Source organism: Podarcis cretensis (assembly GCF_951804945.1).
Source record: "Podarcis cretensis genome assembly, chromosome: Z".
NCBI lineage: Eukaryota > Metazoa > Chordata > Lepidosauria > Squamata > Lacertidae > Podarcis > Podarcis cretensis.
This window is the reverse complement of record NC_137184.1, coordinates 33,263,391-33,276,484: the sequence shown is the minus strand read 5'-3', so window position 1 is coordinate 33,276,484 and position 13,094 is coordinate 33,263,391. Positions and strand designations below refer to the sequence as shown.

Below are 13,094 nucleotides of genomic sequence, written 5' to 3'. Positions count from 1 at the left end.
TAAGAGGCCGGGGGCCAGCGCTGTCCGGAGACACTTCCGGGTCACGTGGCCAGCGTGACATCGCTGCATCTGGCGAGCCAGAGCCGCACACGGAAACGCCGTTTACCTTCCCGCTGGTAAGCGGTCCCTATTTATCTACTTGCACCTGGAGGTGCTTTCGAACTGCTAGGTTGGCAGGCGCTGGGACCGAGCAGCGGGAGCGCACCCCGCCGCAGGGATTCGAACCGCCGACCTTTCGATCGGCAAGTCCTAGGCGCTGAGGCTTTAACCCACAGCGCCACCCGCGTCCCTAATTTACTAGTTACAAAGTTGTATAAAAGTCTTGATGATTTCCTTGCTTGGGCAGTGCTTTTGGGAATCGACCTAGAGAAGAAGAAGAAGAGTTTGGATTTGATACCCTGCTATATCACTACCCAAAGGAGTCTCAAAGCGGCTAACATTCTCCTTTCCCTTCCTCCCTCACAACAAACACTCTGTGAGGTGAATGGGGCTGAGAGACTTCAAAGAAGTGTGACTGGCCCAAGGTCACCCAGCAGCTGCATGTGGAGGAGTGGAGACATGAACCCAGTTGAGTCTACTGCTCTTAACCACTATACCACACTGGCTCTCAAGGTGCTGTCCTGCTGCAGCAGAATTAATAAAGGGTACCCACTAGACGCCTTGTTGGTTATCAGTGGTCCCATCTGTTGATTTAATATAAGTTAGCTCTTACCTAGGACTATTTCCACGACATTTTCAAGAAACTATGTGAAGGATTGCACTAGATAAACTACAAAGTCACAAAGCAAGAGCAAGCTATGGCATGACATCTGTGGAACAACTCATGGTTAGCTTGTAGTTTGTTAAAGAATCCAAGGGTTAGCATTATGTGCAGATCTGAACACTGTATTGCCTGCATGTCAGTGGTTTGATTGCTGTTGTGTTGGAGGAGGGGGGTCTACTTTCTACAATCCTTAAACAGGCTGAAAACCAGTGTGCTGTGGTGGCTAGAACTGAGGAAATCCATGAAGCTCCCTGGGTGACTTTGGGCCACTTGCTATCTCTTGACATACAGTAAGCGGCCTCACAAGTGGTGTTGTGCAGGGCTGGGTGAGTGGGAAAAAACCCTGGACTCTTTGGAGGCAAGGCAGGGTATCCTTTCCCCTAGTTATGTCACCCAGAGCAGCTGGAAGAAACCAAAATAATTTAATCATTTGCATTGAGGACAAAAAGTTAGATGGAATAAAAACAAGGCTACACCAGACATCCTTGAACGGAATGAAGAAGCTTTGTAACAGATAACAACATTTGGAGATACCATGGGGTAGAAAAAGCAGCCAATCATGCTTTGCCACTTCTTTTGAATCAAGGTTGCGTATGCAGCAGTTGATTCAACACAATATTATTCCTGACCTCCTCTTGCATTTCCCAACAGTTCTCAGCGCAGAAGGTTCGATACTGCAGCTCCGGTGAGTCTGGGCAAAATTTGGGACTTGGAATGTAGAACTAGGCTGGCCACAACCAATGTTATGGGATGCAATTAAAATCTCAAAGGGGTTTCCCTTCCTCATTCCGAACTAGTCCTTTTCAACAACAGTAAGAGTTATCTTTGTAGGAAATTGTGGTCCCAGCCCACAATAAGGGGAATCTTTTACAGAGCTGAGTAACCTTAAGGTTTTGATCTTTCCTATTTCTTCAGCAGTGCTCTCCTCTAAAAGGAGAGAGCCACCCAGTGTCATCTGGAGAAATTCCATTTGATGACTGACAGTATCTGAAAGCAAGGGTCCCTGGTTTCTGGTCTTGGAGAGTGTTTTTGCCCTCCTCGTCCACTGCCTGGATTTTAATGGTTGGGAAGAATCAGGACACTAGCATATTCTGAATGAAGAACATAGCTGGCTTTAACAGTTGATTTTGTTGGGAATATATATTATCTGAATATTATATGCACAAAAATGGCTTGAGGAGACGGTACCTACTAAAACAGAATGACAACTGCAATTGACAAAATGTGTATAACTGGCAAGTTTGACTTGGAAAATTAGAGATCAAAAAGAGACTGACTTTAAGGAGGACTGGAAAATGTAGATTTTTTAAACTCAATGGAAACATGTTAAAATGCAAGTAGGATTTGAGTAAGAACTGCAGAGGAAAGTCTGGTGGAGTTTTTTGTGAAGAAGCTAAGGCTTAGAATAAATATAATATGCAGTAAGAATTGGAACTTTGGGGAAGCCATGGAGGGGAAGTCCTAGGTTGATTGATTGAATTTTAAATGTTCAACTAATATTTATTACTTACAATAAATAATGAAGGGGGGGATTGTGATTTGCACAAGCTCATGTATAGTACTTCAGGAGCTTTATGAGAGAGGGAGGGAGGGAGGGAAGTTGTTGGGCTTATTGGGGAGATGCGTGTTTGCAGAATAGCATTGAGCGGTTCTCATGTGTTGCTGAGTGAGGTGTCGGAAGTGATCCACCTGGGGGCTGGTTTCCCATGTTTGCATGCTGCACTGTGCAGAAAGGTTTCCTGCAGGTTGATCACTGGCATATCAGGAAGACATTGCTAGACTGTGTAAGCCTTTCTCTTGGTATTACCAATTTCTGAATTGGGTTGTTGTGCGTTTTTTCTCAAAAAACTTTTCACGGAAGTTTTTTGTGTTACAAAACAAATAGCTCAACAGTGAATGGTAGATCTGTTGTCTCCACTTTCATTTCATAGTCTTTTTCATTGTTTGTTTACAGTTGGTGCAAGAGACCTTTGTCATAGACATCTTTCAGTTGGGGAAGAGATGGGGGTATTGTTCTGTTGCCTTTTATTAGTCTAGGGGTTTGTGTCAGCATCATGTGGGTAGTTCCTTTGTTTATGTATTTATTGATTGATTGATTGATTGATTTTTATTGATAATGCAAGAGATTAAGGGGTTGAGCTTGGTTGGTTGCATTCAGGTGATTTCAGTGTGGCTTGTTTGTATGTGTGGGTGGCGGTGATGGGTGGGGGGTAGGTTGTTGGGTCAGGTTAGCCATATTGAGTTGTTTGCTGTTGGAGGACGTGAATGCTGGGCTTTTATGATTACAGTGGTACCTCGGGTTAAGTACTTAATTCATTCCGGAGGTCTGTACTTAACCTGAAACTGTTCTTAACCTGAAGCACCACTTTAGCTAATGGGGCCTCCTGCTGCTGCCGCGCCACCGGAGCATAATTTCTGTTCTCATCCTGAAGCAAAGTTCTTAACCCGAAGCACTATTTCCAGATTAGCGGAGTGTGTAACCTGAAGCGTATGTAACCTGAAGCATATGTAACCCGAGGTACCACGGTACTGTGTTTGTGGGTTTGGGGATACAAAATAACAGTCATGTGATACACACACAATCCCTTTGCATAGCTGTCAACCTTCCCTTTTTTTGCAGGAAATTCCCTTATTCCAGCACCGTTTCCCACTGCTTCCTACTGCTATCCCGGATTGTTATATATTCCGTAGACTGTGCCCAGGACAGGTGAGGCTGCTGATCCCTTATTTTCAAATCTGAAAGTTGACAGCTATGCCCCTTTGCAACCTGACTTAGCACAGTGCATGTTGCTTCTCAAGCTTGGGCTGCCATTCGCCCAGATTTTCCTGGACATGCCTGGGATTTCAATGGCAGAATTGACATCCAGGGGGAATTTCCCAAAGGCAGCACTTTGTCCTTTGCAGCCTGACTTAGGACAGTGCATGCTGCTTCTTGAGCAAAGCGGTGGCACAGAGGTGATGCACTTGAACTGGAATAGTACTGTGCTGTCAGTCTTCTTTCCCTAGATTTTCTGATGTCTTCTCCCACCGCCTCCTTGCTTCTCATCCTCTTCTGCAGGGATTATCTTGGGACAATGCACCAGAGGTCTCTCTACCAGGGTCCCCCCATGCACGGCATGGCTGGTTATGACACCCGTGGACCGCCACCCCGTGTAACAAGTGGCGGACCAATGAATGAACACAGTCAAGTGTCCTTGATGGATGTCCAAGGTAAGAGGTTTCAGGCTTAAATGAGAAGGATCATTTACCGGTATAAATCACAGCACAGTAAGGGATTCATCAGCAGGGGTGATATATGAAACAAATAGCAGTGTAGCTAAAATAAACAATGCTGTATCTCATGCAATATACTTCACAATAATGAATATAAATAATTATAAAGGGTATGCCATGTTACAGAGGATCATATTGAAAAACACTTCCTTGAAACATCCTGGCTAAGGAACCCTGTAAACTATAAACACACACAAAATCAAAGCACAAAGGGTGTTAACCAGACTGGTGCAATCCATTTTTCGTTCCCTCATACTTTCCTTAAACTCAATGGAGATTGTAAAAGTAAAGCATAATGCTATCCATACTTCAAAAAAGAAAATAAAAATTCAATAAAATAAAACGGAAATGTATCCACAAGAAAAAGAAACACTCTTATTCCTATTGTTATCTAATGCAACGTCTTAGCAGAACAGCAAATTCTCTGCAGACATTTTTGTTAATAATTGGATCTAAACAGAATAAATGCCTGCTCGGAAGTGCCAAATTATAAAATATTGATGAATAAGAGATAGCATTTAAAGTGACAATTTTGATTGAGTTGCTAGATCTTAGGCAATAATTATTAAGTTCCTTAAACATTATGCCCTGGGGAGAGTAGACCTTATGGGAGGACAAAGAGGTCCAAAAATTCCCCCCTGTGCCATCATAATCAGCACCACTGCTTCCAAGGGTGTGTGAGGAAATGCGTCTCTGCACTCTTACACCTATTGCCTTCTTCTGTCTGAAGGGAGCCCACTTCTGTCTGAAATACATGAAGCTTCATTCAAAGCTCCTCTATTCCTGTAGTAGGTGGGCATTTTCACTGTATTGGCATGGGCTCCTTGCATGGTCTCGGACAGGTAACTCCCAGCGCTGTTTGTATAAGTGTAATTGTCTTCAATGCAGGTGGAAGAGGCATGGATGGCAGGGGCATGATAAATCAAGGCATGGAGCGCAGAGAGATGGAAGAGAAGGACATGGAGCCCACTAGAGGCAGGGAGCCCAGACACATGGAATATCAAAGCATGGAGCGCAGAGAGAGGGACGTGGCACCCACTGGCGGCAGGGGAGAGATGGGAGAGAGGGACATGGAGCCCACTAGAGGCAGGGAGCCCAGACGCATGGAATATCAAGGCATGGAGCGCAGAGTGAGGGACAGGGAGCCCACTAGAGGCAGGGGAGAGATGGGAGAGAGGGACATGGAGCCCCCTAGAGGCAGGGAGCCCAGACGCATGGAATATCAAGGCATGGAGCGCAGAGTGAGGGACAGGGAGCCCACTAGAGGCAGGGGAGAGATGGGAGAGAGGGACATGGAGCCCCCTAGAGGCAGGGAGCCCAGATGCACGAAATATCAAGTCATGGAGTGCAGAGTGAGGGACAGGGCGCCCACTACAGGCAGGAGAGAGATGGGAGAGAGGGACATGGAGCCCCCTAGAGGCATGAGGCCCAGAGGAATGGGATATCAAGGGATGGAGCCCAGAGGGACGGAATACGTGGTCAAGGTGCTCCCTAGAGGCATGGAGCCACCTAGAGGCATGAACTATCAAGGCTCACAGCCTCATGGAATAGATCCCAGAGCCATTAATTATCAAGGCATGGAGCCCAGATGGAAGGAATACGTGGTCAAGGTGCTCTCTATAGGCATCGTGCCACCCAGAGCCATGAATTATCAAGGCACGGAGGCCAGAAGGATGGAATTCTTGGTCATGGTGCTCCCTAGATGCATGGAGCCACCTAGAGTCATGAACTATCAAGGCACACAGCCTCATGGAATAGCTCCCAGAGCCATAGAGCCTCCCCAGGGCATGGAACCCAAAGGCTTGGAGCCAATGACTGGAGAAATTCAAGGTCCTGGACCTTTGAGCAAGGCAGCAACTGATCTGCAGGAACCTCAACAGGTATGTGGAGTAACCGTGTGCTGTTTCATTTTCCCCAATGGGTTCCTAGACACATTCTTGGAGCCAGAACATGAACAGCCTCATAGGGTCATGGCCAGACGATTGGTATAGTGATTTATTTCCCAATGGAGATGGGAGTGGGTAGGTGCAATTTTCATCATTACCCCCATCCTTTTTTGTTCCTGAGCAGCGGGGGGGGGGGGGCTACAGTGGTTGACCTATAACTTAGATATGACTCTAGGATGGGGAACTTGCATCCCTCCAGGTGTTGCTGGACTCCAGCTCTCATCAGCCCCAGCCAGTTTGGCCAGTGATTACTGGGGGGGGGGTCCCTGTCACAGGTGCCCAACTTCTGCCCTGAAAGAAAAGGCAAACACTCTGGCAGGCCCTGCACCTTCAAAGCAGAAAACTGCTTGCAGTGCAAAGGCTGAAACCCAGTAATGAGAGAGATCATTAGAGAGAGCTAAGTTCCTAGCTTTGGAAATTGTATCAGGGATTCTGCCTCTGTTGCCCGGTACTCTCCTGAACTTTCCCCAGCTGTCAACATACCTCTCCTTTACATGATGTTGGCAGGAAAATCCATGGATTGGACAAAGGAGCAGGAGTGGCACTTTATTTCTTTTGAAGTGGTAGTCAGAAGTTAAATTGCCTCCAGTGATGGGACAGTGGACCATGTCCCTGTGTGCTTTTCTAATCAAATAACTGCCCTTTATTTTCCCCATGCGTGTCTCCCAGCTCTTAGTGTCCAGAGGTAGTGCAGCTAGTAGTGTCTGGAGCTGTTTTCAGACACCATGTGAATGTTATCCATGTAAACCACATGACTGAGGAGGGGGTCAGCAAACTTTCTGAAATCTTCCTTTGTGTTTACAGGTGGTCAGCATGCCTACAGCAGCAGCAGAACAAGTTGTAGACATGCCAGGAGCAAGCGAGCAAGCAGCCAGCCAACCTGAGGGCTTCAGTCCTGGCCAAGATGAAGAAGAACACCTGGATAAAGATGACGTAAGCCAAACAATGTTGCCTTCTTTGAGCTCTCTGTTAAAGAGGCAAGCAGCGACAGTCTGCAGGATGGGGTGGCAGCGCTTACCTGACCCATCACAGGTGAGGTCAGAACAGTGCAAAATGCACTGGTGGGGCCAATCCTGTGGTCCCACCAGTCCCCCACCTCATGGCCCCCTCCCTCCCTGTACTCCACAGTGGCACCAGTGACAGAAGGTCAGCTAAATGCTGCTGGCCAGTGCTGGGGGGCAATATCACTGGCAGTAACATCAAGGTCTTTTCAGCAGCTACCCCCAAACTCTGGAATGAGTGTGGTAGAACACATCCCTCTAATATGTTGATGTAATGTGCTTTGCAGATCTTTTCAAACTAGCTTTTAGAGTGTAATATGCTGTCCTAATATTGGGGGGGGGTGTTGCTATATAAGTTGTGTATAATAAACTATGATTTCTGAAATAAGAAAAGAAATATGAGCAGCAAGAATTTCACCACTGGTTCCAATTAGAGTGCAGGTGATTTGGGGTCAGATCAAAGGTCTATTTAGTCCAGTGTTCTGTTCTCACAGTGGCCAGCCAGGTGCCTTTGGAAACTCCACAAGCAGGAAAAGAAAGCTGTAGCACTCTCCCACTCACAATCCGGCAACTGGTACACAGAGGTAGGCTTCCTCTCATCCCGGAGGCAATATAGCCCTTCTTGCTTAGCTTACCCACTTCTTAACATGGGACTGAAATGGCCTGCTTGAGTCTCCTAGTGGTGCAGCAACTGCTAGCACGTTTGCAAAGGTAAGCAGGGTAAGTCTGGTTTCAAATGGGATGGGGGGCTGTGTGTTGAGATTTCGACTAGATGACCCTTGGGATCCTTCCCAGCTCTACAATTCTGTGAATCTGTGAATCTCCAGTTCAGATGCAATTGTCAGCATGGTTATTAATGCTATGGTTATGTGGGGGACAGAGGGAGAGAATAAGTTACCACGGTTTAATAACCACTCTGAAAAATCCCAAAGAGATTACCGTCTTTTCTACTGAAAAGACATATTGGTCTGAATGCATCCTTATCAGTTTCTTTCATCTCTCCATAGGCCGAATGCATTGAACAATTCCTCAATATGACGGACGAAGAGTTGGCTAATTTTCATTCAGAGGAATGGCTGAGCATTTTCGAAATGAAAGAGGATGCACCGAATGGCTGCAACAACGCCATGGGGTAAGAGGGGAGCTGGGCTCTACAAAACATCCTAAGACCGTGCCAAGCCCAGCTTGGATGGCACTTGCTTCATAGTCTCACCCAGTCAATCATTTCATTAGCAAAGGCTGTGCTAGTTAATGTACTCCCATTGCCTTCTTTTTCCAATGAATAATCAGTTATACTAAAGGGCAGAATCCAGCACTTATTTCTCCTGTTCAAAACCCCTTGAAATGAAGGCAGGTGTACAAACACCCCCATGCCCTCATCTTCAGCTGACCATTTCAGGGTCTTGGAACATTGCACCTTTGGGGGAAAAGGTTGTGCCCACAGTCCCAGATTTCTATAAAGGGTCGGCAAAGAGGCACAGTTCTTTAATATGCCTCAACATGTTTCTCTAGCACTTCTAGAAGACCTTCCATATGAAGAAAACTATGCTGAAAAAGCCAAAGAGAAACAATGGTTGAATGGCAGGCTTGGAAGAGCACTCAGAGACATGCTCACTGGCAACTGCAGAATTGCAAAAGATCTGATGGCAAGTGTAGCCAGCAGCCAGACATGGAGCAAGGCACCATTCCTTAATCCAAGCAGCTCCAAACTGATGCATGCCCAGCCTTTAAACAGCAGCAAACTGCCCTCTCAGTACCCTTCATAGTCCCTAATTAGTCTTTTGCCCACAAAATCACTCAGAAATGCTCACCAACTTCTCTGCAGTTTAGCTTTTGCTGCTTGTTCTATTAGTAGTCCATATGTTGAACAGCTGTTTCTCTTTCTCCTTTCAGGGATCAGTCCGGCTGAACTCAACGTTTAGGTGTTTCTCAGCAGCAGATTGGTGTGATGGGAGCCTAATCCATCTTGTTAATACAGTGGTAACTCGGGTTAAGAACTTAATTCGTTCCGGAGGTCCGTTCTTAACCTGAAACTGTTAAGCACCATTGAAGCACCACTTTAGCTAATGGGGCCTCCTGCTCCCGCCGCGCCGCCGGAGCACGATTTCTGTTCTCATGCTGAAGCAAAGTTCTTAATCTGAGGTACTATTTCTGGGTTAGCAGAGTCTGTAACCTGAAGCATTTGTAACCTGAAGCATATGTAACCCGAGATACAACTGTAAAATTCTTTTGAAAAATGTCTAACCAAATGGCATGTTGAAGACAGCATAGAAAATGGTTTCTACACCCTTCCTATGTCTGAACCAGATCAGTACTGAGGGGAAGGGGGCTCCCTTCCCCTTGTTTATCTTACTTCTCCCATCATTTTGTTTACTTCCTTGAGTTTCAATTAAAAGTTGGGTTTGACTAAAACCGTGTGGCTTGTCGTACATCTGTATTGCTTCCCCAGTCACCTCATCCTCCCTTCTAGATCAAAGCTTAGCTTACGTTCCCATGAAGTCGTTCCCACACATTCTGCCTGTTGTGTCATCCCTACTGCTGCCCAATTATTTTTTTCAAAGGCACTAGATTAAAATTCTCCTACTCTTATCTAACCAGCAAAGTAAAAGCTGATCCAGACAAGGAACTCCTACAGCACTCCTGAAAAATGGGGCAGAATAGGACTTCTTTATGCACTGCTGAGGAAAGTTTGTTCCATGACCACTGAGGAGGATCTGCAAAGTTTGTGCCCATTCTCTCCTAACATGGCATGTTATCAAGAGGACCCTGTCAGGGCTAGAGGACACTCATTCCCTCCATACATGCACATGCATGCACCAACACAGGAAAGGGGGACCTTTGACCCGCCTGATGCTGTTGGACTACAACTCCCATCATCACTGGCCATGTTGGCTGGGGTTGATGGGAGTTGAGGTTCAACAGCCATGGTTTTCAATCAGTGTGCCGTGGCACCCTATGGTGCCTTACATGATGGCCAGGGGACCTTTGACCCTCCCAGTGTTGGACTGCAACTCCCATCATCACTGGCCATGTTGGCTGGGGCTGATGGGAGTTGAGGTCCAACAGCATCAGAAGGGACACAGTTCCCTCACCACAGCTCTGAAGCTTCTGAGGCCGGTTAACCCAAATCTGCAACATGAGACCCACATTTAATTTCAATATGTTCTCCCAAGAGCTAAGGTGGCTACATGCTCACAAGAATTTTTTTGTGTGAGAATGTGGCACCGGACCATTTTGTCCCTGGACAACATCTAGCCTGCAAAACAAAAAGGGATTCCCATTTATGCTTTCCATCATACCCCCCTCTCATTTATTTTTTAAAAAAGAAATTCAACATACATTATGATATACAAGCCCACAGATTCCTGGTGCTGAAGACTGATCTCTAAGTTAGGCGTGGGTAACTCATATTGTAGATGCTATTGGACTACTGGTCCCATCACTCCTTGCCATTGGCTACACTGCCTAGGACTGATGGCAGCTGGAGTCCAACAGCTGGAAGGCCACAGTTTAGCCACCCTTGACTAGGCTGTGTTGTGCTTCTCACAGCACAAGCCCAAGACATTTGGGCACCTGAGGCGAACCACAAAATGCCCCTTGCCAGGGAAGAAGGGTTGGGTGAAGATCTACCCCGGTAACAAGGAGGGGAATCAAATGGACTTTCCCTCATGATAGAGTCTTTGAGAATGGGCCCACTTTGAATCACGCCAAGCAAGTGTACAGTCCAGGAGACTACAGAGGTCAGCCCCTGCTATTTTCTCCCTAGGGGTGGGAGAACCCTCCCATTCACCAAGAGGACACAGAAGCGGCAGCATGTAGGGGGTGCTGCCAAGGAGGCAGCCATTCTGGCCTCCAAGGAGTACACCACAGCTGTGTCTGCCACCACAGTTGCAGCAGCAGCAGCACTGAGCAATGTATTTCTTGGAGGCTGAATCTGCTGCACCTTGGATCTTGCCACCTGAGGCAGTTGCCTCACCTTCCCTCATGGGGGGGAGGGTACAGTCCCAGTTCCCTGGAAAATCAAACAAGTCTTTCCCTGCTGCATATACCTCTCCTGGGACACCAGCACCATAGACTGCACACAGCCAGATTAATTGATCCTTGAAGTCCATCTCTCAGCAATAAAACAATTCCTCATCAGATTCCCTCTCTGTGCTTTTTATGAAGTTTGCCCTTGCAATTTTCTCACTGGAGGAATCCTTTCAGGGGACGAAGATCTCCCTGGCAGGCTGATTGCTTTAATACAGTGTGCAAATGCATATTTAGTGTCTGAATTGATTTTTGGCCTTACCCATTAAAGGGCAGTGCATGGGAGGTATCAGCTCTTTAACTGCGTTAAGAGAGAGCATTACAGTTCTGAATATTTAGCCACAGAATACATTTTTCAGCCATAGGATTTCAAACTAGAGATTCATGTCCTGTGCAGATTAAGGAAGGATCAAACATAGAGAATGCAGTGCATTTCAGAGTCTCTTTGTTAACAACTTGGTTTTTCAACTGGCAACTCCTTTAAAGCCGAGATGATTGCAGAAACTGCTGGTTTATTGATGGTCCATTAAACCAGAAAACTATTTATTTTATTTATTCATTTATTAAATTTCTATACCGCCCTATACCCACAGGTCTCAACATAAAATGACATTATAAAATGACAACATAAAATGGTAATATAAAAACACAAAATACATAGTAAGAATAAAAACAAGGACAACCCAATAACACCCCCATCTCCTACTTGAAAATGTTCGTAGTCTGCAGCTTTTGCCCAAAGAAGCATATTGGGGCAAGGGTGGTCCGGCCAAAACAATGCCATGCAGAGGTGGGAGTCTGTGTCAAGCTACAACAACAGCATTTGGCAGCATTCAGGTCCACAAGTTTGGCCAGTTTCTGGCTGCAAGACATGCTGGGGAGGAGTGGTATTCCTGCGCTTGACTTAAAAATTCTCTTTATTGAAGTAAAACTGGACATTTCTAGGATCTAGGCTGGAGTGTTGATGGCAGTACTTTTGCAAAGTCTTAGCCAGGCTCTCTGGGCCACACAGAAACACACCCACTACAGACCTGCAAAGCCCAAGGAAGAAGCAATTAATGTCAGGAAACAAATGTTACTAATGGATTGCTTTGAGGAAAGGGAGAAGAGAAGAATAATACGCAGCAATGTTGTGCAAGCTGAATCATTCCATTTAGATGACAGAATCTGGGTGTCTTTTCTGCGGAATTCCCTACAAATGGGAGCAATAGAAAGGAGATCTATATGTATAGCTATGGTCTCCGCTCCGACAACCTGGGAACACAGCAGCAGACCTCACCTGGGATGGGCAGCTGCCACCGCTGAGAATTCATTGCTCCACATGGGCCTCCCAAAGAAAGTTTTCTGCCGCAGGCCCGTCACCATGTCGGTGGACCTGTCAAAGTTGACTGCTGCGTGACCAACCTAGAAAAGCAGCAAAAAATTGGGCAGGCCTCACAGCAGCTGCATAAATATTTCATACAATTTCTTAAAATTGACCTTTCAGCTTCTTTCTGATGTTCATGCTAACGGGCTAAGTTATGGATCTCAGCACAGTAGTTTTCATGGAATATTAAGTCTGGCTGTACATATTCCAGGATTCTGCCCTTCCTTCTGCTGCCAGGGGCGTACGAAGGCAGGCATGGGGGGGCAGCTCACCCTGGTGCCACCCTGGGGGGGGTGACAAGATGGCCCGCTGCCTCTCCCCCCCAGCTGTAGAGCAGCTGAGGGCACACAACACGGTGTCCGTATGGGTGCCGCGCATGCGCAATCCTGCCCTGGGGGCCAGAGAGGCTTCCTCCGCCATTGTCTGCTGCACAAGCTATAGATGCTTGGCCCCTGGGTATCTGAACAAGCACTCTGCTCCCAAAGGAACCTGCCCAGGCTATTTTCTGAGGCTCTGCTCCAGAGGCAAGGGGCTGTGGTATCACTTTTAAGGAGGAAAGTTTGTGCATTTGGGGAAATAAGCTTCATATAACCAACATGCTTAAGTCTAATTAATGCAGGAAGGAGTTAATAGCATAGACTAAGCTGTTCTGTCAGGCTTAGATGTGTCCACTTCCCCTTACCATGGGAGGAACTAAGTAATCAAGCTTTTGGTGT

The 13,094-nt window shown here is 46.5% G+C and overlaps 2 protein-coding genes across 17 annotated transcripts in view; one reads left to right on the top strand and one right to left on the bottom strand.

Moving 5' to 3' along the window:
• The first annotated feature begins 302 nt into the window (after positions 1–302).
• On the top strand, positions 303–9,372 carry CSTF2 (cleavage stimulation factor subunit 2). Of its 3 annotated transcripts, XM_079962453.1 has the most exons (6): positions 303–1,448; positions 3,384–3,470; positions 4,925–5,916; positions 6,787–6,915; positions 7,991–8,115; positions 8,877–9,372. In XM_079962453.1, the coding sequence occupies exons 3-6, from the start codon at positions 4,936–4,938 to the stop codon at positions 8,890–8,892; spliced, it is 1,251 nt and encodes a 416-aa protein (XP_079818579.1). In that variant the 5' UTR covers positions 303–1,448; positions 3,384–3,470; positions 4,925–4,935; the 3' UTR covers positions 8,893–9,372. The 3 variants fall into 3 exon arrangements, with proteins under 3 accessions (XP_079818579.1, XP_079818577.1, XP_079818578.1); XM_079962451.1 differs by lacking the exon at positions 303–1,448 and having other exon boundaries at positions 2,992–3,973; XM_079962452.1 differs by lacking the exon at positions 303–1,448 and having other exon boundaries at positions 2,992–3,980; positions 5,121–5,916.
• Positions 9,373–11,593: 2,221 nt separating this feature from the next.
• Positions 11,594–13,094, bottom strand: part of NOX1 (NADPH oxidase 1) — a 43,950-nt gene continuing 42,449 nt past the window's right edge. For all 14 annotated transcript variants that reach the window (XM_079962433.1, XM_079962434.1, XM_079962438.1 and 11 more), the window contains 2 exons: positions 12,292–12,416; positions 11,594–12,043 (listed from right to left, as the gene is read on the bottom strand). In XM_079962433.1, the coding sequence (XP_079818559.1) occupies positions 11,917–12,043; positions 12,292–12,416 (252 nt within the window). In that variant the 3' untranslated portion in view covers positions 11,594–11,916. The remainder of the gene's footprint in view (positions 12,044–12,291; positions 12,417–13,094) is intronic.

Coding starts and splice junctions, on each gene's coding strand:
- CSTF2 (XM_079962451.1), top strand. CDS start 3,778: ATGTCTTCTCCCACCGCCTCCTTGCTTCTCATCCTCTTCTGCAGGGAT. Junction 3,974..4,924: donor GTCCTTGATGGATGTCCAAG/GTAAGAGGTTTC, acceptor TCTTCAATGCAG/GTGGAAGAGGCATGGATGGC. Junction 6,916..7,990: donor AACACCTGGATAAAGATGAC/GTAAGCCAAACA, acceptor ATCTCTCCATAG/GCCGAATGCATTGAACAATT.